At 45.2% G+C, this 23,454-nt stretch overlaps 1 protein-coding gene across 1 annotated transcript; it reads right to left on the bottom strand.

Annotated features, from left to right (window-relative positions):
• Positions 1–431: 431 nt before the first annotated feature.
• On the bottom strand, positions 432–22,025 carry SLC13A2 (solute carrier family 13 member 2). The gene is made up of 12 exons (XM_065418162.1): positions 21,924–22,025; positions 13,860–13,988; positions 13,399–13,535; positions 11,575–11,801; positions 10,380–10,566; positions 10,012–10,134; positions 6,703–6,924; positions 6,314–6,426; positions 5,290–5,411; positions 3,026–3,187; positions 1,973–2,110; positions 432–569 (listed from the first exon to the last, which is right to left on the bottom strand). The coding sequence occupies exons 1-12, from the start codon at positions 22,023–22,025 to the stop codon at positions 432–434; spliced, it is 1,800 nt and encodes a 599-aa protein (XP_065274234.1).
• Between the last annotated feature and the right edge of the window lie 1,429 nt (positions 22,026–23,454).

Raw genomic sequence — 23,454 nt, 5'->3', positions numbered from 1 at the left:
CCTACAAACAGAGGTTTCAAACACACACAGTTGCGTACACAACATCAGGTGCAAATGTCTCCCTCCAACCTCTTACATACACTTCTCTGTCACACTTCTTTTCCTCTTCTTGCACACTCAAAACAAACACTGAATTTGCAGGCAAAATCTGAGAGCCGATGGATATGCCTGATACTGGGGAAAATTTCCCACTGGTTCTCGAGAGAGAGGTAGCCTGGGACCCCAGCAAGGGTTGCACAGCGCAAGGCTATATCTTTTGCATACAGCAGAAGAGTCAGATAATTGTGTTGCTGTTAACATCTGGGTGACTTTGTTTCTAGATGTTGTGTCTGGTCCAGTACATCACCAGAGCTTGAGTAGATGGTGCTGCTGGTCAGAGTGAACAATACTGCTCCATCAGACACCGCTACTGGTTTCATTGTCCACCTGTATTAGTAACAGGAAGCTGCTGACGTGTTGTTTGCCCATACTGGAAATTGATTCAAATCGAACAAGGAGTAGCCCCAGGTGTTTATGGCAAGCATGATTGTCAGGACACCCAAGATGTTGAGAACACTCCCAGCTTTAGCCTAGAATTGTAAAGAAACAGTGTCAATAGTTGAACTAAGTCTGTTTTTTCTTTCCGCTCTGCTGATCAGGAGTAAGGAGTTTGTATGGATGGCTTGATCTGCAGATCCTTATTCTGGCACCCAGGCTGGGCAGCCATGTCCATCTGAGGAAGACGGCCTGGGTGGAATGGCTCGGCTTTGTGCTGGGGATATAGAGGCCCAGGTGGGGAAGGGGTTGTAAATTTGGGATCCCTTGATTCCTGTAGCAGTGCGCAGAGCAAAACAAACAGGAATCAAGGGATCGGATTCTGAGTGGAGCCTCTTCGAGGCATACCACGCAGTTCTCAGCCTAGGGGGAGGGAGGCCTGAGATGACTTTATGCCACCTTTGTGCCTTCCCAATTGTGAGCTGCTCTGAAGGCTGGAGTGGCCCCTGCATAGTGCTGTGGAGCTGCGGCCTCTCCTCCAGCCCACCTCTCCCAGCCCTACCAGCATGGCCCCATAGCAGGTCTTGTGAGGAATCCTCACAGTACAGTCTGTGGCTGTGCTCCTCAGTTCCTGCACTGGGGGCAATTCTCCCCCAGCTTGCTCTGGGAATCTTAGAGCCCCTTTATGCAGCTCTGGGCCTTTCGTCTGTCATAAATTAAACCCAAGAGGTTTAATTTCAATATCACTGTTTTTGCCTGTAGCTGATGCTAAATCACTTAACCAGATTAATGGTCTGGGTTTTCTTTCCAAAACCTCATTCACATCAGAGTAAACTGGGCTCCATATCCTAGCTGTTAAGAAGACTTCGAGTATTTATTTGGATAGGGCTAAGTCTTTTCAGAAGACCTGGAATCCCAGCCACACACTTACGCAGCACTTTCTTGATTTGGCATCTAGATTTGATGTTCACTTTGGGAGGGCAATGCTGCTGCCCTTATATGTCAATTTTAAAGATGCCTTCCTCTTTCTGTGCTATCATGAGAAAGGCAAGTCCAGCCATGGTGGAATGCACTGAATAACTGGCAGAGACAAACCTCTGAGGCTTTGCCTAAGCTATGCAGAAGATTGTGCAGAAGAGCAGTATGATAGGAACCCTTCTGCCATTACCACAGTTTGTATTTAGTTTATCTGCACAGCTACACACGTCCATTTCCCATCAATTCCCGGGTGCTGTTGGAGCACCCTACGAAACTCTTTCCATGCAGTGTCTCTGACTGTTTTCTAAGAGCTCAACAGCAGCTCTTGTTCATATGGCTCGGAGTGTACTTCATGGGCCCAGTGACCTGTGTTAATGCACAGGTCTAGGCTCTTTATTCCATTTGATTTTAGCAGGGGACAATCCGCTCTGTAATACCTTGTCAAGGAAAAACTAAGACAAAAAAGGAGAAAGGTAAAAAACAGTGTAAGTGAAAATCGGAGGGGTGCCCTGCTGCTCACCATGTCAATAACCTTGAGCTGTCCATAGGAGAAGGCAATGGCATTGGGAGGAGTAGCCACTGGGAGCATGAATGCCAATGATGCGGAGAGTGTGCATGGCAGCATGACGTAGAGCGGATTGAGGCAGATGGCTTGAGCCTGTGCAGGAGGTGAGAAGAACGGAGACAGTTTTAATACCAGCAAAGTTCATAGGGAGTCTGGGCCAGAAGAATCTGGCTGTGTTTAGCCGTGACACATGCCCCACCCTTCCCTTTCCCAGACACTCCGGGACACTTTCCGTCCTGCTTCAGAAGCTTCCAGTCACTCCCGCGGTGCTCAGGAAGCAGGAGCTCCTAGCGACCAGCACACTGGGGCCCTGATCCCGCTACTACTGTAATATAAATTGTTAATCACAATTATCACTGTCCAGTCCAGACTCCGTAAACAAAGGGAAAAAGTCATCAAAGTCCTACGTCAAGAGCTAAGTAAATGTACCACTTGAAAGAAGAGCCCCCAAGCTCTGAGGGGCAGTGGTTGGGTAAGGGGGAATTTGGCTCTCTTCAGTAAAGAATTACAGGTCATACTGTTCAGTGTCTTATGCAAAATAAGTCTGGTGATTCTTACTCCAGTTCCTGCTGGGGCCAGATTTTCACATCCTAAAACTACCCCCACAGCTGGCACTAATGGTCTCCTTATAGCCACTCTCAGTGGAGCTGCAAAGGTTTGAATGGATTATGGAGACTGATCTATGCTGTCACCCCTAGAGGTGACCCTGAAGGTCACGATGAGGCACACTGATGTGGTGGTATGGGAAAGTTAACACTGCCATTGCCTTCGCTGTGAATAAAAGGACTGCAGTTGCCTGGCCTATCAGTCCTGTTATTTTCACCTGCACACATTATTTTAGAATATATGTAATAAATCTATATCCTAAACCTTATCATGTGATCAAGGGCATGAGCCCGTGGTTGGCTCTGTTAGAGTTTTTGAGTAACTGAGTAGGTTTTTACTTGGAACATGATTGAAGGTTCTTTTACTTTTCCTGCAGAAGCAATCTGAAAAGGTGGCACTTACCATGGAAGCCAGTATAGGAAGGAAGAGGGTGGTGGTAGCCACATTACTGGTGCATTCGGTGAAAGTGGCAATCAGGAGACATAACAGCAAAGCAATAGCGGGAGATGGGATATTCTGCAAAGGGGTCAGTTTGCTACCTAACCATACAGACAAACCAGATTCCTGAAAGAGAGGGATGGAGAGAGGTCGGTCAGCACAGTGGACATGTCCTTGGGCAAGTGCCATAACGGGCTACACTCAGTAAACATATTTCCCCTGCCAATCCCACTGTCTCACTCAAAGACTGCTCTCTGGAGAAAAGCAGCTAGTCTTTATTCACAGGCAACAGAACTCAAGGGAATGAATAAGACACGCACACTTTTTTCATCCTAACGCCACTGAGAGGGAAAGAATACTGTATTGTCCCTTATTGGTATAAAGGGGTTATTTCCCATTACACTGTGAGGGCATTAGTTGTACGTGATCACTCCTTGGACCTGTCTCCTGTCCAAATAACAATCTCAGCCCCTCTTTCTGACAGGCCCTTGTTGGTGTCCAGCTGCCAACTTCAATGCAACATAGTCAAAACTGAGTTCTTACTCCTTCTGACCCCTCCTCCTTCCTTTCTCAGTGACTGTAGACAATACCAGCATCCGCCCTGTTACTCAGGCCTGTAAGCTGGACATCAGTTTTGACTTAGCTCTCTCTGTAAACTCACACACCCTGACCATGTCTATATCTTGCTGATTCTTCCTGAATAACGTCTCTGTGATCCAGCCTTTCCTCTGTCCACACAGCTAAAATTTTCACACAGTCTCATCTCACATCTTGACTACTATGACCTCCTCCTTTCTGGTCTTGACAAATGCCACCTTGCCCCTCCAGCTCCTCCAAATCCATTAAAAGCACTTCCACTAAGATGATCTTCCTGCCTTGTCACTCTGACCACATCCTCTCACTCTTTGCAGCCTTCCACTGGCTCCCTCTTTCCCACCACATCAAACACAAACAACTTGTCTTCGCCTGTAACTTCCTTCGTGGCCTATCCCTGCTTTATTTATTATCTCTTACACAGCATGGAGCCATCAACCACCTCTTCTGGACCACCAGTGGTGCAAGTCTTTATTTCCTATTCATCAGATTGTTCCATAAACAGTTTCTCCTATGCCACTTCTGATGTATGAGGGTAGTTCCCCATTAACATCTGCACAGTACTACATTATCCTCCTCCAAACCTCTCCTTAAACTTCACCCCTGCTGCAATGCCTACAAAACTCAACAATAACCAGGCTGTTGGTGTACTGCGACCATTGCTTTACTACACTAATCATAATCCTCTCGCTGTTTCCATGTGCTTCACCGCACCATCTGTTTGGTGTAGCCACCCATTGTTTCTTGTGTTATATGAACATCTTTTTGTTATCGGTGTGTGCAATGCCTAGCAAAATAGGATCCTAATCCCTGACTGGGGCTTCTCGTTGTTACCACAAAACAAATGACTATTTGTTAGACATGGTGCTTTCTTACATTCAATTCAATTCAGTATCTCACTGTTCTACATCAATTTCCAACATTTGGTTTCCAAATCTGAGGTGAGAGAGGAACAAGTTGTCCATGGTTGGCCCATCAGTTGCATATATTGCTACTCATGTTCTCCGAATCACAGTGGAAAAGTCTTCTGACTCTGCACTACGTTCTACCATCTTCCTTCTGTTCTTTTCTATTCCATTTCACAGCCACGCTTGCTAACAAATGTATATGGGGATGCAAGTCACACCTGCTGCACAATTTCTGTTTAATGGGAGGTGTCTGCATCAGGCGGCCTTTAGCCCAGCTGGCTACTAGGTGGCAATGCTGCATTGCACAGATCCAGCACTGAACAGTAAAGAACCTGAAATCGTTTGGAATCCCATCACGGCAGATCTTGCCTGCCTGTGCCTCCTCACACTTGGGCAACACTTGGGCAGCTTGTCATGCCAATAAATCATCATTGACTTGCATTATTTGATGTGTTTGGCCCTTCCCGCATGAGTCCCCTGCTCAGAATCACAGTTAGTTGTTCTGCCTCCCTGGGTAGTGGCTGTGTCACCTGTGCACAGCAGCAGTAGAAACTCAGGAGCGAGCACAAGACGTGTTCTTAATGCTGGTCTCCAGCTGAGAGAATGGGCATTTGGTGCTACTAGAGTGCCCTCTGGTGTTCCACAGGGTGCAAACAAAAATAAAGGGCAAAATAAAACCTTGTCCAGTTAGATAAATGTTTCCGGTAAGCAGACAGATGAAGTTACCTCACTGCCTTTGGCCAGGGCAAAGCCACCTCCCAGCAAAATCACAATGTTCCAGGGCATCTTCTGATTAACCGTCTTCCAGTCCAAGAGAGCAGGGAGCACTGGAATCTGCCTTGTGCTATCTAAAATCCAGAACCAAGCTGTGAGCCACAGGGATGGAGAGCACATCCAGGGGAGCATCTCTGCACTCCACTCCCAAGGACCAGGGGGAAGTGTAAGCTGCAGCAGCTTTGTGGCATTGGTCCAGCTGTTCCTTTAGTTGCTCTGGTGCACCTTGCTCCCCTGACAAACAGCAACAGTGCCCACAATATAGCCCTTCCCTCAGCTCCATGCGCCTAGTGTAGCTGAGAGTTTGTGCTAAAACACGGCAACACGACTAGTGTCTGATGCCTGTGAGACTCCCCACTTCTTGCATTTCCTCCTGGGAGTGGAGAGCTGGAGCAACACGGGATGGGGTCTACTAGACTATGGGATTGTCTCCTAAAGGAAGTGACGGAAGCTTCATCACTTCAAACTTTTTAAACTAGACTAGAGAAAACACTAGTAAGTCATAGGGAACTCGCCCTCACCCCCAGAAGGTGGAAGAACGGACTAGATGTGTGGGAACTTATCCTCAGAGCTGCTAAATATCCCCCCAGGAAATCTTATGTCTCCTCCTTGACTCTCCAGCTTCAGCAGTGATGATTCATGCATATAATGCCCTTTGCTGGGCAAAAAGAACGAGGCGTCCTTGTGGCACCTTAGAGACTAACACATTGATTTGGGCATAAGCGTTCGTGGGCGAGAACCCACTTCATGGGATGCACCAGAAACGGAATCATTCTGTGATCAGCGAAATGCACAGTGAAAAGCATATAATTTCAGTCCTGCAGGAAACCACAAACAGCTCTGAAGATACTTCCCCAGCACTGTCCTTTGGCTCCTTGGAATTGTTGAGTGTTTGAAATTCCCCTTGTAAATCCAAGATGCAGGGAAACTTCCTGTGTCCTATTGTGATTTTCTGATGTACTGAGCTAGTTCTTACCTTGTTGTGGCGCTTGCTGAGCCCTATTATGACATAGATAGGTGGGGATCTCTGAAGGGATTAGGAACATCAGAAGTGAAATGAAGATGACAACTGTCGCATCAGTCACATAACTGCAAGAGATTGATCCAGAAATGAGTCTAGTACGTTTGGTGGGGGTATTGAAGGAGCTAGGGCAGCACAATCTGGGGCAAGATTTTACATCTGGATTTGGCATGGTACTGCCGAAAGGCTAGGCCACAGACTATGCAGGATTTATCCAGATGGGAACAGAGAGCCAATGTGGTTTGAGCAGGTGAGAAGGTAGGATACTCTCCTGCATGCCCATACTGGATCTCTACTGTTCAGTGTTTGGCTGCTGTTTGGGGGGACAGGAAAAGCAATGATACCTTTTGCCATTCTTGTTGAAGACATTAGTTGCCCAGCCTGGCATGAACCCAGGGTCTCTGGTAAACCAAAGCACCACCAATAATAAGAAGAGGACTGTGACAGCTATCTCTGAAAATCTCATGGGGCCCAGCTTCTTGTGCTCATCCTTGATAATCCTGTAAGCCATTTTCTGCTTTGCCTTGATAGACGCATTAGCTCCGCAACCAAAATTCTTCCGAAAGCTAGAATAAAACAGAGAAGCAGATGTCATAGCAATTCCCTGGGTATCTGCAGCATTTAAAAGAACATACTGAATTGGCATCCAAAGTCTGCATTTCTCGGAGTGCCCAAACCACTATTATTGATTTGTATGACCATAGCGCCTGGGAGCCCTCGTCAGGGACCAGGACCCCATTGTGCTAGGTGCTGCACAGGCACAGAATAAAAAGCCAGTCCCTGTGCCAAAGAGCGTACAGGCTAAATGTGAGACAAAAGACACTAGATGGACAGAGAGAGAGAGAGATGGCGGGAACAAGGAAACAATGAGAAAATGGGCAGCTGTGGTCTCAGTGCACCATCAGGTTAACTGGTGTCAAGTTTTTTGCAGGCATTGAGGCAAAGGAGAGTTTTGAGGAGGGATTTGAAGATGGAGAATGAGGAAGCTTTGAGGATGAATATGGACAGATCCTCACCAGTGTGAGGAGCAGCCTGGGAGAAAGCACCAAGGGCCTTGTTTGAACATTTAACAAGTGGGCAATGGAGGCTGACATCACAGGCCCACTGGAGGCAGGAGTTGACATTTCAGTAGTGAATAAAAGATGATAGGTGGGGTCTGTGAAGTGAAAACAAGCAGCTTTTGTACGATGCGACAGAGAAGAGGGGAGCCAGTGGAAGGATTCAAGAAGAGGGATGACGTGCTTATAGCAACCAGCTAGGAAAGTGATCTTTGCAGCAGCATTCTGAATGGATAGGAGCAGGGCAAGACTGCATTTGTCAAGATGAGAGAGCAGGTTGTTCCGGTAATGGAGATGCGAGATGCTAAGAGTATTAGCTGCGTGGATGGATAGGAACAGTTGCATCTTAGAGATGTCACGCAGAAAGAATCAGCAAGATTTAGACATAGTCTGGATGTGAAGATCTAGTTATTGAAGATGATGCCAAGGTCATGCGCCTGAATGACAGGCAGGCTGGGAACAGGTCATGAGAGACTTTGCCAAGAGTGGTTTCGGTGGAGTGGAAGAGGCAGAAGCCAGATTGGAGAGGGTCTAGGATGGAATTGGAGGAGAGGAACTCAAGATAGTGATTGTAAACAGTGCATTCAATGAGCTTAGAGATGACAGGGAAAAAGGGCAGTAGCTGGAGAGGCAAGTGGGCTCAAAGGTGTTGGGAGAAGGGGGTTAAGATGGGAGAGACAAAAGGTATTGCTACACTTTGGGATGGAGGTGTAATTTCCAGTTTGGGAAGACATTCCCAGGCTAGCTCTGATCAGACTAGTGCACTAAAAACAGAAATGTAGCCACAGCAGCACAATGGATAGGAGGGGTTAGGTGCCCTGACTTCATAAGAATGGTATACGGGTCAGAGATGGTCCATCTAGCCCAGTATTCTGTCTTCTGACTGTGGCTGGTGCTAGATGTCTCAGAAGGAATGAGCAGAACTGGGCAGTTATCAAGTGATCCCTCCCCTGTCATCCAGTTGCAGCTTCTGGCAGTCAAAGCTTTAGGGACACCCAGAGCATGGGTTGTGTCCCTGCCCAGCCTGGCGAAAAGGGATTGATGGGCCTAGCCTCCATTAACTTATCTAGTTCTTTTTTTAACCCAGTTATACTTTTGGCCTTCACAACATCTCCTGGGAACAAGTTCCAGAGGGTGACTGTGCTTTGTGTGAAGGAATACTTCCTTGTGTTTGTTTTACACCTGCTGCTTATTAATTTCATTCAGTGGCCCCTGATTCTTGTGTTATGAGAAGGAGTAAATAACTCTTCCCTATTCACTTCCTCCATACCAGTTGTGATTTTATAGGCCTCTGTCGTATCCCCCCCTTAGTTGTTGTTTTTCTAAGCTGAACAGTCCCAATCTTTTTACTCTCTCCTCATACAGAATCTATTCCATATCCTGATTCGTTTTTGTTGCTCTTCTTTGTACCTTTTTCAATTCTAATATATCTTTTTCGAAGTGGGGCAACCAGGTGTACCAAGGTGTGGGCGTACCAAGGATTTATATAGTGGCATTATGCTATATGCTTATTATTCAAGCAGGGAATTTCTCTCCATAGAGATTCTATGGTACAGTTTGGTCCATTTAAGATTTTTACTATATTTGACTCTATATTTTCTTTCACATGTAGGGCCACTCCCCCATGAGTGTGAGCATATTTTGTACCTTGGTATTACCGTCTCCCATTGATTGTCATCGTTCCACCAAGTTTCTGTGATGCCTGTTATATCAATATCCTCATTTAATACCAGGCCCTCAAGTTCATCCATCTTAGTATTTAGATTACTAGCATTTGTATACAAGCACTTAAAATGTGTCACTATTTAGTTGTTTGCCTTCATGTGATGGAATTGAATGGGACTCTTTTTTGTTTGACTATTTCTCTGCAGTTCTTACCTGTATGGGTAAGTGGTAAGTGGATTTCCTGGGGAATCCTTGGGGAGTGGATAATACAAATTCTCTGATTATGCAAAACCCTCCTTTTGAAGCTATGTCCAAAGGAGAGGGTGACTGCTGGGTGATTACCAGTTCCTGGAGATTGGAGATCAAAGGCCCCAGCTGTATAAAGAAACAGCTGATCTGCTCAGTCTGGGTGCTGGTTCTGGATCTAAAGACTGTTCTGAACATGTAAACACAGGGAAAATCCTGCTATGGGGTTTGAGGCAATGACCCCTATGTTGAAGTTGGGAGTGACCTCTGGTAAGCTTTTTACCATGCAAGTAGTTTCTTTTACTTTATTTATATGCATTCTCTGTAATGCTTTTACATTCAGAATAACTATGCTTGCTTAGAAGGAGCTGAGCGGTAACTTGTAACTGGTCATAGACTTGAAGAGAAAGCAAAGCCCAGGCGCTGACCTTTAGGCAGACTGGCTTGCTAAGGATATCACAGTATAGATCAGGGAGTGTGCAGCCTTAAAACCCCTGGTCAGAAGGGAGTTGGACAAGGATTCCTACCCAGAAACAGGAGATGGCTGGAGACCTGAAACGTGACTGGGAACTCCTGGAGCAGATCACAGAGCAGGGAATACAGGTGTAGTTACTCTGAAACTGTGACAGGATCAATGGCAGAAGCATCAATTTATATTTGTTTCAATGAGCATAAAATACTTACTCAAATCCCAAGAACATTATCTGGAGCCAAATCCAGGAAAGAGCCAGCAACAGTATCATGGTAGGGAAAGCAAACATGAACCAGGAAGCGAAGTTCACCACATTGTTATTGCCAGGAAAGAGCCTGGAAGTATAAACAGATGTCACTACAACAACTGCACTCATTTCTGCCTCATAATCTGTGGCCCAGAGAGGAGAGGGGGCTGTGGGGCCAGACCAAAAATGAGCTTGTCCGGGTTCTCCCTTCCTCAGAACGGTGTCAAATTTACTTTTTCCTTCTCTGCTTTGGCTGCAGCTTAGCCCCAGCCCAAGGTTACTACTAACAGACAGCAATTCTGGGGGTGCAGTCCCAAACCCCTCTGTACTCACTCATCCATCTGTCCCTTCATCACCAGGTTGGGGGTAGTACCAGTCAAGGTTGCGATCCCTCCAATACTGGCCGCATAACAAACAGAGAGGCTCATTCCCTTGCAAAATGTCAGGTGCTTCTCCTCTTCCAGCTGCTTCACATCTTTCAGTTTCTCCTCTTCCTCCACTGTGAGCACATGTCCGTTATCTGGGTGCAGAGGCAGGAACAGGAGAAGAGTTGCACAAGCTGGGCTAGACAGGAATGGGGAAGGTTGTTGTGCCTGCACAACACAGTATTCCCAGTTTAGGAACAACAGGCTATCCCAAGGTGAGGAATGGCATCGAGACATGGTCATTTCAGGGCAGACTTTGGCAGTTCCCTGAGCCTCAGTCCCATTTAATGTTTGCATTGATACAAAATCCCAGGAAAAGGTTTTTTTGAGAACATTGGAATAATACACAAAATGTGGATGTTTGGTAACACCACGTGGCTACACTAGTAACTGGAATCAGCAATGTCTGAACTTGGGGAAGGGAGTGGGAGAAGAAAACACATTCAGGAACACAGGCAACTGGAGAACAGGCAGCTCATCCCACATCAGGACCTGATTAAGAAAAGCTTGTGATTCAAATTCAAGGACACTTGAGTAGAATCAAGGCGTCAGGAAAGAAGAGGAAGGCTGATAAAGAAAGGGAGCTGCCTGTTCACAAATTCAGAGATTTTAAGGCCAGTAGGAGACCATTGTGATCTTCCAACCTGACCTCCTTAATGAAACAGGCCAGAGAACTGCACACTGCCATCCATGTATCAAGCCCAATAATTTGTGATTGAGGTGCAGTATATTTTTAGAAAGATGACCAACTTGATTTAGGGAATCCAAGTGATGGAGAATTTGATACCTCCCTATGAAAGTTACTCCAGTGATTAATTACCCTCACTTTACATTTGCACCTTATTTCCAGTTTGAATTTTTCTGACTTCAGCTTCCATCAACTGGGTCTTGTTATACCTTTTTTTTTCTAGATTAAAGAGTTCTCTCATATCAGAAATCTTCTCTGATATAGTCTGGATGCCACAGACATCTTCCTCCCTTATGAAGTTAAAATTTAGAAGCAGAGATGAATGTTGAGGCCAGAAGCACCTAATGTGGAGATGGAGAAGGCACCTGCATATCCACCATTACTCCTAAAGGAGAAAACACCTACAGCTACGCACCTTGTTTTTGGGTCTCTTGAGAGGCATCTGCTTTATCTGGCACCTCCTGGAGCTCGAAGGCTTTGTTGATGCTCTCAGCCACATGCCCCACTGGACTGGTCTCCTGCTCTGACTTGTGCAGCTGCTGCAGTACAGCTTGGGCTATTGGTATCATCATGGCAGTGGTGGCAGTATTGCTAATCCACATGGACAGGAATGCAGTCACAGACATGAAGCCCATAATTAGCCTGCAATGAAGAGGATTGATGTGAAGCTCACTTCAGAAGTCAAGGGCGCAAAGTCTTTCCTCAAAGTGCTCCATTACTCCATTTCTCTCCCACACCACAGACACAAAGGAGGACAAAATTATCTTCAATTCTCTCAATCACTTAATGGCCTGGATTTTGTTTGCATGTAAATTCACCACTAGCCCAGGATTCTTCTCAGGCGAGGAGGGAGGATGAAAGTCAGGGAAGAAGAGGGAGCGAAAAGAGAGGAGAGGTTTCCAGGAGAAAAAGATACATATTGCAACAGTGTGTTTGACAGGATCCATTAGTGACTACACTGAAGACCATTCCATGCTGTGGCTGGAATTCTGTATAGGTTTTATTGTGATATAAAGACTGTCCTGTCAGCTCCTGTTCCTCTGGGGAAATGCTTTAATTAGTTGTTGACTAGCTAATGTGTCCTGGACTGGGGTACAGGGCACGGCCAGGGTGAGCATTTCCAGGGGTGGATCTCCTTAGACAGAGAGCTCTCTTTGCTAGGAAACGAAGTACAGTGCCTGCCATTAGCACTAGGGGAGAAGAGCAGCACAGAGCTTTGGCTTGTGATGTACAGTACATCCTACGCCGATCATCATTACAGAATGGTACCAAGGCCATGCATGAGCAGAGGGCCCTTAACACAAGATGAGATGAAGTTTGCCCAGCTGAGCAGATCTGAAATTGGGGTGATAGTGACCTGGGGGAACAGCTAATTGTATAACCCTGTCGCCTGGGAGATAATTTATTTTTGAGCCCAGATAGTGATCAGTTAACATCCTTAAGCTTGAGGATCAATAATCTTTGTAATTTATCCCACCTCTTATCACTGCAGATTCCGTTCTGATTCATATAAAAGTCTAGTCCTCCTTTGGATCTTACTACGTTATTTTACAGCAATGAGATACACAAGCTGATTACAAATGGTGCACAAAGGTGTTTTGGGTTTTATTTATTTTTATCCTATTGTCTTATAATGTCCTCAAATGTTCCCTTGTTCTTGTGGTATGGGACAAAGTAGATAGGATCATATAGCTTTCTCTGTATATTTTATAGACCTCTGTAATTTTGCCTTACAATTATCATTTCAAAACCAAATTGCCCCTGGTTTTCTAATCTCTTTAAATACAGAGACTCCAGTCCCCACTCCAGGATTGTAATCATTAACACAGTGCTTTTCTATGGTTCTGGTTATGATGTTCCCTTTCTCACTGTCATTTAGCTGCATAATGTTAAATATTTCCTATTAAGTCAGTCCTTCCAGCCAAGATATAGAAAGGGGAAGGAAAGAGAGCTGGCTGCAGTACATATCGGAGAATACAGGAGTTCATTACTCGTATCACTCTTCACCCAGGAGACTCCCAAGCCCCACATACCCCTTGGGCTGAAATGAGATGAGAACCAAATGCAAACGAAGGACCTGGATCAAGAAAGCTCTTAAATGATGGACGTTGGCATGTACTTTGGTGCTTTCCTGAATCAGGAACGAAAAGATTTCCAAACTCCTTCCCTGGGTGGAATCTGATTTTCTCACTGACCCCCCTTCTTCCCCCTCACACACACTTCTGAGGTTCTCACTCACAGGGCTGGTCTGACCCCAACGATTAACAAGACCCGCAGGGCGATGCGCTTGTGTAGGTTCCAGTGTTCAACAGCAATGGCCACCATCAGCCCCCCAATGAAGAGCATGTTGGTGTCCTTCAGATACTCCATACAGACCTGAAACAGAAAACAGTCAGAGAGAGAACGTTTGCTGAAGGAGGGTCAGAGACACGGTTATGCAGGCTACATGCATCCAATACTACTAATAATTTTCCTTTGGTTTCACTTCCGGAGCTGGACCCAGCATTCATTCCAGGTGGTCAGAGATATTCTTTGTTCTGTGAGCCTTCTCTCTGGGTGCCAGTCATGCAGTTTCCTCCTCCTCAACACTGCATGTTGGAACCATCCTGTCCCTGTGGACTGACCAGATGAGAGACACCCAGACACACCGAGACAGAGAGATTGATGGACACACATATAGGTAAGAGCCAGATCTCTTACTTTAGTCGAATCCATTATGTTCATGAGCGGGAATAGCACGACAGGAAAGAGGGCAGTAACACCCAATGGCAGGACTTCCATACACCAGAACAGCGCCATCAGGATGATAACATAACCACATTGGGCTTCCTGAAAGAGAACGCACACAATCAGAGCACACTGCACAGCTGACTGAGACACTAGCCCACAAGCTTATTCATACGCTCTTACTAGGCATTCAGTCAGAGGCCTGCTTCTAGCCTCTTTCTCCCAACTGTGCCACAGGTAGAGAAGGGGAACAGATCTCAGTTATCTGCCTCCTGTCATGGAGAAAAGGGCAAAGCATTCAGTGACCTTGTCAGAGATCTGGGATAGAAATAAGGGGGCAGCATATACAGTGACCTTGTGGAAGAGCCTTTATAGGGAAAGGCAAAACTTATACACTGACTGATTTCTTTTTCTATGGCTTTGAACCCTGCCCAGATAAGAGGCCGGCAGTTCTTAACAGACTCCTTGATTTTGCTGATGGTAGCAACTTCTCCCTGATTTACTTCTGTCTTTGAATGATTGAACAACTCAGTTAGTCATTGGTCCAGTTCACTTTTCTCCCGGCGTGTTTCATGCAGTGGCCCAGATGAACTTTGATTGGTTTCCGCAGCCTTGATTTCTATCATTGTAAATCATTATATATTTACTTTTCATTTGATTTTTCACAACTAGCCACAGCCTTTGCACAGGCTACTTGACAAACTATAATCACAGTTCAACTTCCGTTCCTAATCACTGGGATTGCTTTTTTTTATTTTGTATTGTTGTAAAATGCCCTTTGCAATCCACAAAATTATCCAAAAGCTTCTTCCTTCCCCACGGTGAAACAATCCCAATGTTTGTACCCTACCCTTTCTCCAGGGGATTTTGGCTTACTTGTGCTCTGAACAATTCCAGCTTCTGAATTAAACATATTGACTTCATGACAAGACTTCGGGGTGATCTGAAATAGCACGTTGCATGGGGGTTCTTTCCTGGGGGTGGGATAACACAGAGAGGAAGAGACCATGGGCTGCAGGGTGCCCTCTCCAGACGAGGGGTCTGATTTACCAGTGCGTTACTCCAGTTTTTATGACAACATGCCTACATTTATTTCGGTGTAGTTCCTCAGGTGGTAACACAATGGTGACTCAGGCCTTGTGCTGGGGACTGAGGGGAGGTGGCTTACATCTCCCTCATTCTGCGACTGGCACAGAAGTGTGGGTCAATGCTGGAAAGCGTGACTAGCAGGAAGTTTGCAGAGGGATTTGAAGGGGGAAAGAGTTCTGTGGAATCTGGAATCAAGGAGATAATTTCAAACCTATCTGGCAGTGTGGGAGACAGCACAGCGATCTTCTGGCGAATGCTCTAAAGGGAGTGGGACGGACTGGTCTGAGCACAGGGACCAAGTGGATGAATAGCACTAGACCAGAGCTGAGAAGCAGGCACGGACAGACCCATGAAGACCCAGGAAAGCAAGACGCAAGCATGACTATGGCATGGAAAGAGATGGAGAGCTTGTGACATGGAAGGATGAAAGGTGAGAATGAGTAGGCCGGAGAGTAGAAAGTTGCAGTACTTTAGGTAGAGATTACCAGGTCCTGGATAAGGGTTTCAGCAGTAGGAATGGGGGGGGAGAGATGGATTTCTGAGGAGAGGAAAGGATGGATTTTGGCCCCCCATATTCAGTGGCAACCACTGTGCAGTTCCCTAGTTAAATATTCCATCAAGCCGAACATTAATTGGAGTTTCCCAATGTTGATTAATCCATCTCTCCCATTTAGTGTTCCCGTGAGAAGCCACTGGGTTCTCTTGGCAAAGCTGTCCGTGAGAATCCCTGGCAAGTCCTGGGATGCTGGCACATTCCACCTGCACAGGGTCACCTCCAATAAAGCTGGTCAGGAACACAGCGACAGGAAAGGGGGCGTATGGGGGGGGGGCTAATAATATTTCACATTGTACGGCTCCGACCCAGAGACAGTGAAGAATTCAGTGATTATGGGCCTTGGTTTAGACTCTCTCCTCAGAACAGTCCCCCACATCCTACTCCATTGGAATTTATAAAAATGAAAAATATAAACTGTCTGGAGGCCTGGAAAAGGGATATCAGTGCTATTGGCAACCAGTAGGGTCATCAGTTATCCCCAGGGACAGAGATACTTCTTTCTCCATTCACACACCCTCCTCTCTAGATCTTGCACATCCTGCTACTGCTCCAAATCCTTTTCATGCTCCAGGGGACCCCGTGACCACCAGGCTGGCATTCAGGATATAATCCTTTGAGATGTGTGTGAGAGACAGACAGAGAGAGGTGAAAGTTTACACCCTCCTTCGAAGTCAAAGCTGGTTATCAGATTAGATGGACTAGTGAAGCTCCAGGCATCAGGCTCCACTCGGTGGCTGGGTTTCTGTGAGGTGTTGATTATTTGTCTTTTTATCTTTGTCAATTTCTCCTTCCTTTGGCTTTAGACAAAGCCTTTATAATTCTGTTTGTTTTACCCTTGTTCACGCAACAGTTTATCTCAGGGCCCCATCCATATCTCCCAATGGAGCAAGTTAATTACTAGAGAAGGTATGCTGGTTAATTGTGAGGGATCAGACATCTCAGTGTGGCATTATGTGTCCTGCCCCTTCCCCTTGTTTTTTTTTTTTTTTTTTTTTTTCCTTTTAGTGTAAGGTGTCAGCTTGACAGCCCTGTACACTGAAGATGCACTGCTGGGCCAACGTAAGAGTGCAAGCTTCTTCCATATGGCCCAGCAGTGTGCCCAATCTTAACCTGTAAAGGCCATGTTTAGACTTGGAGCGTCAGAAATATTCTGTCTCTCTCCATGGCCTAGTCAGTCCTTGGCCTCTGCTGAACACCAGATAGATGGCAGTTGGTGCCCTTTGTGACACTGAATTGAGATCCACCAAATCTTTCCACAAGAGACCTGATAAAATGGTAACTACCAGGCACTACCAACTTTGGCTGGGTTTGAAGCCGTGACTTAGTAGTGAAAAGTTCTGGATCCCACTCCCCAGCCACATAAGCAGTTATCTGAGTTAAGTCCCATTTAATTTCAGTAACTACTTTTTTTTGCTACTTCTCTTTACACTGTTAGAAAAACGTTTACGTAGTCATGTATTATGTGTCTTCTTTCCATTATACTTTTACATCTTTGTGTCTTATACTGTCCCAGAGCAGGGATCCCCCAGACTGCAGGGAGCACTGCTTTGTCTGTATTTATACAGTGCCTAACACAACGGGGCCCAGACCCCAACTGGGCCTCTGGGGGCTACTGCAATGCAAATAATAACAATCAAAAATCTTGGCATGCAAATGACTGAGAAATCAGACCTACAGAATACTTGCTGACAAAACCATGATTCAGTTAGTTGAGGTTGTAAATAGCTATTACTGTAATACTAATAAGAAAAATAAAGCATTATTAAAATACTACAATTATATATAAATAGTTGAAAGTTAAGGTTCCTCACGTCCTGAACTCTGACCCTGTATCCTGACCACCTGTTCTCTGCAGAGGCACCTGAATCATGTCAGAGGATTACATGTATTGGGATATTCCACTGAGTCCATATTTTGGAGAGTAAAAGATGCAGACTGGCTCTTTGACCAAAATTTGCGAACGTGACAAGTGATTTTGGGTGAGATGTTAAAGGGGCATGATTTTCAGAGAGAGCTGAGTGCCTGTCTTCAGAAAATCAGGCTCCATTGAGGTGTCTCAGGTTGGACATCCAAAAACTTTAATCGGAGAGGGTGCAGAAAAGAGCCACAAAAATTATTTGAGGGCTGGAGAAAATGCCTTACACGGGAAGAGACTTAAAGAGATCAAGCTGTTTAGTTGATCAAAACAAAGATTGAGAGGTGTCTGGATTACAGTTCATAAATACTTTCATGGGGAGAAACTACCAGATACTAAAGGGCTCTTCAATCTAGCAGAGAAAGGCAGAACAAGTACCAGTGGCTGGAAGCTGAAGCCAGACAAATTCCAATTAGAAATAAGGCACACATTTTTAACAGTTGAGGGTGATTAACCATTGGAACAAGCTACTCAAGTAAACGGTAGATTCTCCCTCTCTTGATACCTTCAAATCAAGACTAGATACATTTCTGTAAGATATGTTTTAGTCAAACACAAGTCATTGATCTCAGTACAGCGGTAACTAGATTAAATTTAATGGCCTGTGATATACAGGAGGTCATTAGATGATCTAATGGTTCCTTCTGGCATTAAACTCTATGAATCTATCATCACTTTTGAAATGCTTGGCTATAGGCAGGGCCCCTTGTACTCTGTGGCATTAGGGGACCAAATTCTGAAGCAATGTTAATCTAGTCTATTGCCATGAAATACCTTTCATTCCCATTTCCCTCATCACAACCTCCCCTACTCACACATAACTATGGCTCATTGTTGAAAATACTCTTTGTGTAAAAATTGTGAATGATTGTTTTTGGCAGAAATTATTTTTCAAGGACAGGTTTGTCACTCTGCTTTCCAGCCCAGCTCCACTCCCTGGGCTTTGGTTCCCTTCATGATGCCTAGGTGGTCTGGCTAAGGAACTTCTTCCCATCATGTGTGCCAGGAAAGGAGGGGAGCTTGTAGCCAGCTGCAGCAGCTTACTGGGTCTCTTCTGTTGCACCTTTCTCCAGGCTGGCCAGTCTATGTTTCTGGCTGCCCCCACCTCACTGCAATCTGAACTTCAGGTCTGGCTCCTTGACGCCCTGCTTCCTGATTCTATGCAACGGTGCAGGGAACATGTCCCTTTGGGGAATGCTGGAGGACAGGTCTCAGTGGGGTAGGGAAACAGAAAACAAAATGCCAGATGCCTGCCTGCATCAAAATTTAGAGTTTTATACCCATGGAATTAGAGTCCCCCTGGCCTTGACTGAGATGAATGGGACAGGTTACACTGCTCAGATATATTGTTTCAGGATGTCTGCAGACTCAGGCAGGCAACATTGCATCAGTTTGCAATCTGTTCACATTTTAAGGTTATCTCTGCCACCATAAGGGCAATAAACATCAGAGGACATTTTCAAAGGCACAAAAAGAAGGTAGGCACCCAACTGCCATTGAAAGTCAATGGGAATCAAGCACTTAATACCCATTTGTGCACTGAAAGTCTCTCCCATAAGCTGAGATTCTGCAGCCAGGGGTGAATTCCCTGGTCACAAAATTGTGGAATACACAGGGCCCTGCCTCTTGGCCTTTGACCCTAACGGAGGCTGAGCGCTTGCAGCTCCCACTGCCTTCGTTGGGGGTTGGGGGTGTGCGCAGTATCCACTGTTGTTTCTAGACTGTATGTGGCAGTATCTGAAGTGTAAGGTTGGTGTTTCTTGCTGTTAACAGGCAGCGGAACTATTTCTGTGTCTGTGTTTGGGAGCAGTGCCCCATATGTGCTGGAGGTGCTGGTGGAAAGCTGTATCTACAGTATAGTGGTTGCTGGGATTTCTGGTGAGCTGTGGTTAGAATCTCATAACGCCAATGTTCAGATAACTGAAGAGCTCTGGTTCTTTATATCATTATTGTATTTTACCAGATGGAGTTGATAGCTTATGGTCCATATTGGAAATATGGAGGAGGTTGGTGGCTGAGGAAAGAGAGTGCTGATGGACAGGGAGAGGAATGGTGTTGACAGAGTTAGAGTTAAGGGTGCTTCCATATCCGGACCTTTGAGTTTCTACACTTCCAAGCATTTACTTTATTTTTATCATTGCAACATCTAATAATGTTATTTCCATGCAACGGTATTAAATTAGAGCCAAACTGTATACACAGTGTTTTGTCTATGAATTTCTTTAGCTTTTTAAAGAAAGTATTTAAATATATGATTATAGGCAGGACTGCTGGCACCTGCTACTATTAAGATTGTGCACCACATCCCATTATAAGACCCTGTTTTCAGTTGCTCATAACTTTGCCAAACTTTAACCATTTGGGCTGAAATTTTACATGCCAGCTGTCTGCCTCAGGTTGAAGTTTTATGTAAAAATTCAGCCAACATGAGTCAGCCATTTCTGAGAACAAGGCTCGGGGAAAATACATTTTTTGTCCATGTTAAAAATTCTTGAGACCATTTTTGAACAGCTCTAGCGCTTCCCCTTCCCCCCCGCCCCAGCTCCCCCCGCTTTGGAGCAGGAAGCTGAAACTTGGCATTTGTCTCAGGGCTGTGCCTTGTGCTGTCCCTTGAAAATCCGAATGGAACCAAGATTCCTGAGTCTCATCATTCCTCTGCTGCCAGCAAATCCGTGAAACCCACTGGCAACGTGTATGTCTCATCTCCCTCTGTGCTGGTCCGCAGAGAGGATGACAACCTACTGCTGCTGTTGCTGTCAGTTACTTTGTTTGCTTCAGTTGCAGAGATCTGTGCCATGGATCTAAAGGTTCCAACCCTGCTGATAACTCATGTGGGTGCCAATATGATGCCACATGATGGAATTTATGGGGTTTTTTTCAATTTGCTTTTTTAAAAACCCAGGAAATTACTCAAAAATCTGAATAAATGTTAAGTTTACAAAGTGAAGCACTCAACAGTTAGGAAGTTATCATATGCAACCTTAATTCAGCCCCCTGATGTGTATGCATTATGATGAAGTCTAATTACATGATCACATGCGATTTTTCCACAGGATCCCTAACTCATTTAGTGTGTAGGACAGATTGTGCTCTGGAGGTGAATCAGGGCTGTGTAGTGGAGGAGTATGTTTCTAGGACCCTGCCTCTTTTGTTGCAGAAGTTCGAAGGCGTGTAGTGAATGAGACAAAGGATTATTTCATGGTTAGGCAGTTAAATGCCACCCTTGAGAACTGGATTCTATCTCTGCCTCTGCCACAGAATCCCAGTGTGATGCTGGGCAAATCACTGAAACCAAACTTTTCACAGAGGGTCAGTAACTGTATGTTTCTCATTTTCTGGGGGCCCAACTTGATAGCCTGGGGTCTCATTTGCAGCAATGCTGAAAACTCACAGTTGCAACGGAAGTCAATAGGAGCTGTGCTTTAAACATGTAAAGTCAATATAATGCTAAGTACTCTCAAAAATATCAGGTCCTTGGTGTCTCAAATTGGGCACCCAAAATTAGTGGAATTTTTAACCTTAATCTGTGTGCCTCAGCTCGCTATCTGTAAAATGGGGATAATACCATCCCTGCACCACATAGGTGTGACTGAAACACAAGACAAAGGAGTATCCAAATCAAATCCTGCCAGCAGAGTTTGTAGTCTCTGAACCAGTGCAGCTCGTTTGACAGTGTGTACATACTGTGTGGGGGCTGCACTCTGCTAGCAGAACTTCTAAACTCTAACAGACTTTTGGCAGAGTTTTTAAAGTCCAATGGAATATCTTGGCATGATCAGAATTTAAAAGTCTATAGTGACTAATTCCAACATTTGAATTTACCTTTGTCAGAAGTAATCATAAACGCTAAGTGTCCCCCAAGACTTTTGAAGATTCTAAACCAAATCATTCTTTAAAAACTTTTTTCCAAAAGGAAAAAAATTTCAAAACTTTTAAAAAAGTGAAACACACCTTATTTTTGTCCCATAGCTCAGAAATGCCTTGTCCTGTTGACTTATAAAACAAATAATCCTGACATTGTTTCCTCTGTCTCAAGACAACACTAGAAAAGTAGCAGAAAAGGATTTTTTTGAGAAAATCAGGAGGGAAGTTAAAAGTTGAGCATATAAGCCTCAACTCAGGAGGCATTTAAGCATGTGCTTAAGGTTAGGCACATAGTTATGGACTTTAAGCATGTGCAAAAATGCTTTGCTGAATCAGGGCCATCATCTGAAGCAAGTTACATTTTTACGGTAATTCAGTGACACATTTTCATGATAGACCTACAAGTCTGTCCAGTGAGGCTCTCCTTGCTGTAGTATTCCAGGTGCCCCATTAGTGGTCTAAGGGGACTTAGCTAGAAAGGTAACTGTCCAGCTCAGACACAATGGAAGTTAATCAGGGAACGGACCTGTGGTTCCCGCTTGGTTTTGTAATGTAAAAGAAGCACTGCTTTCCAAATAACTCTGAGTCTCTTAGTGCAGTTAAGAGTTCTTACCTTGGTAGGAACGACCAGCGGGAGAGGAAGAAGCAGAAGAGGTACTAGCAAAGCAATCAGGTAATTCCTGTGGGCCACAATCACTTTCCACACAGTAGTCATGGTGCTGAACTAGCCCAGTGCTGAAAGATGCACAGGTCTGTTCATGGGAACTATATAAAGGCTCTGAAACATTAAACATTGACCTTGGCAGGTAGGGAGTTGTTTTTAGAACCGTGATCAGAGTGAAAGAGAAAAGAGAACAAAGGAGGGAGGGGGCAGAGAAGGAAGGACAGACCAGGAACTTTCTAAGGGAAATCTTTCTGATGCTTGATAAATTCAGCAGAGAATTAACCCCTTGTGGCCCAATCAGTCTCACGTCACTACAAAGGGAAGGGTGGTCATGAGCACATTCAAATATCCTACTGCAAAACATATGTGCTCACTTTTCTGCTAGCAGCCAATCTGAATTGACAAAGACCACTAACGTTCCTATCTTTCATAATAAAATGTTAGTTCCTGAATGGGAGAATCCTATAGAAGGTGAGAATCCTTCCACAGTCAGCTCAGAATTTTGTTTTAATAAAATACTTCAAATGATTAGGGAGCATATCCATGTATGTAATAGTCCAGCTGGAGTTCAGGAAAGTATGGCCTCTCCCTCAAACACTAAGGCAGCTGGGATTCCATCCAGGCTTTTTTGTGACAGCAAAAACTACCAGGGCAAAATTCAAATGACCAGAAGCCCTCACCCTATCAGGGATGGAATTCCAGCCCTAGTGCTCTGGGAGCAGGAGCACTAGGTCCTACAGGCCCACCATCTCCATCAGGGCCATTCTTGGCACGGCCACAATGCCCTGCAGTTGATGAGTGGGAGTGCAGAGGTCTGCAGGGAGCCCAGATCCCCCACATAGCAGTTCTGTGTGCTGTAAACAAGGCATGGGGCTACAGAGGGAGACTGCAGAGATCCCAGCCTTCTGACCTCAGACCCTAGGAAGAGAATTGGACTCCTTTTATGGTGTAATTATTGCATCAGGTAATTAAGCTGTAAAGTTTCTACAGTAATTAAACCACAAAATGAGCCCAATTTGCTGCTGGTGTAAACTGGCACAGTTCCACTTACTTTTAGAGTGGCACCAGCTTACACCAGCGGAGTATGCTGCCCCTACTCTGGTCAGGTGATGTCACCTCACAAGAACCCAGTTCTGAACTCCTCACTCATGCATAACCTCCCCCTGAGGGGTTGGCCTGGAATTAGACGTTCAGGATTGGGGCCAAATTCACAAAAAAGGAGATGCACTAGGAGCTTTTCTACACAATGCCTTAGTCTGCACTGGCTGGGACGTACATTCCAATGTGCACTAGCATGTCGCACACTCACTGACCCAGGTGGATCCTGCTGGCGTGCACTACGTTTATTGATGCACATTAACACAGCACTGTTTGAATCGGGAGTATATTAATGTGCACTAGGGAACTTCAGCAGGGACCACACAGGCCAGTTAGGGCACAACGCGCTAGCATGCACTAGAATTAACAGCCCAGCTAGTGC

This window comes from Emys orbicularis, chromosome 17, assembly GCF_028017835.1.
Source record: "Emys orbicularis isolate rEmyOrb1 chromosome 17, rEmyOrb1.hap1, whole genome shotgun sequence".
NCBI classification, from domain to species: Eukaryota; Metazoa; Chordata; order Testudines; family Emydidae; genus Emys; species Emys orbicularis.
Note: the sequence above shows the minus strand (reverse complement) of the source record. Positions and strands in the feature narration are given on the sequence as shown.

Excerpts from the sequence above, each read along its gene's own strand:
- SLC13A2 (XM_065418162.1), bottom strand. The coding sequence starts at position 22,025 with ATGACTACTGTGTGGAAAGTGATTGTGGCCCACAGGAATTACCTGATT. Across the intron at positions 6,925-10,011 it reads ATAATGTTCTTGGGATTTGA|CTTTCGGAAGAATTTTGGTT; the intron begins GTAAGTATTTTA and ends GTTTTATTCTAG. Across the intron at positions 6,427-6,702 it reads TTCAACAAGAATGGCAAAAG|TTATGTGACTGATGCGACAG; the intron begins GTATCATTGCTT and ends AATCTCTTGCAG.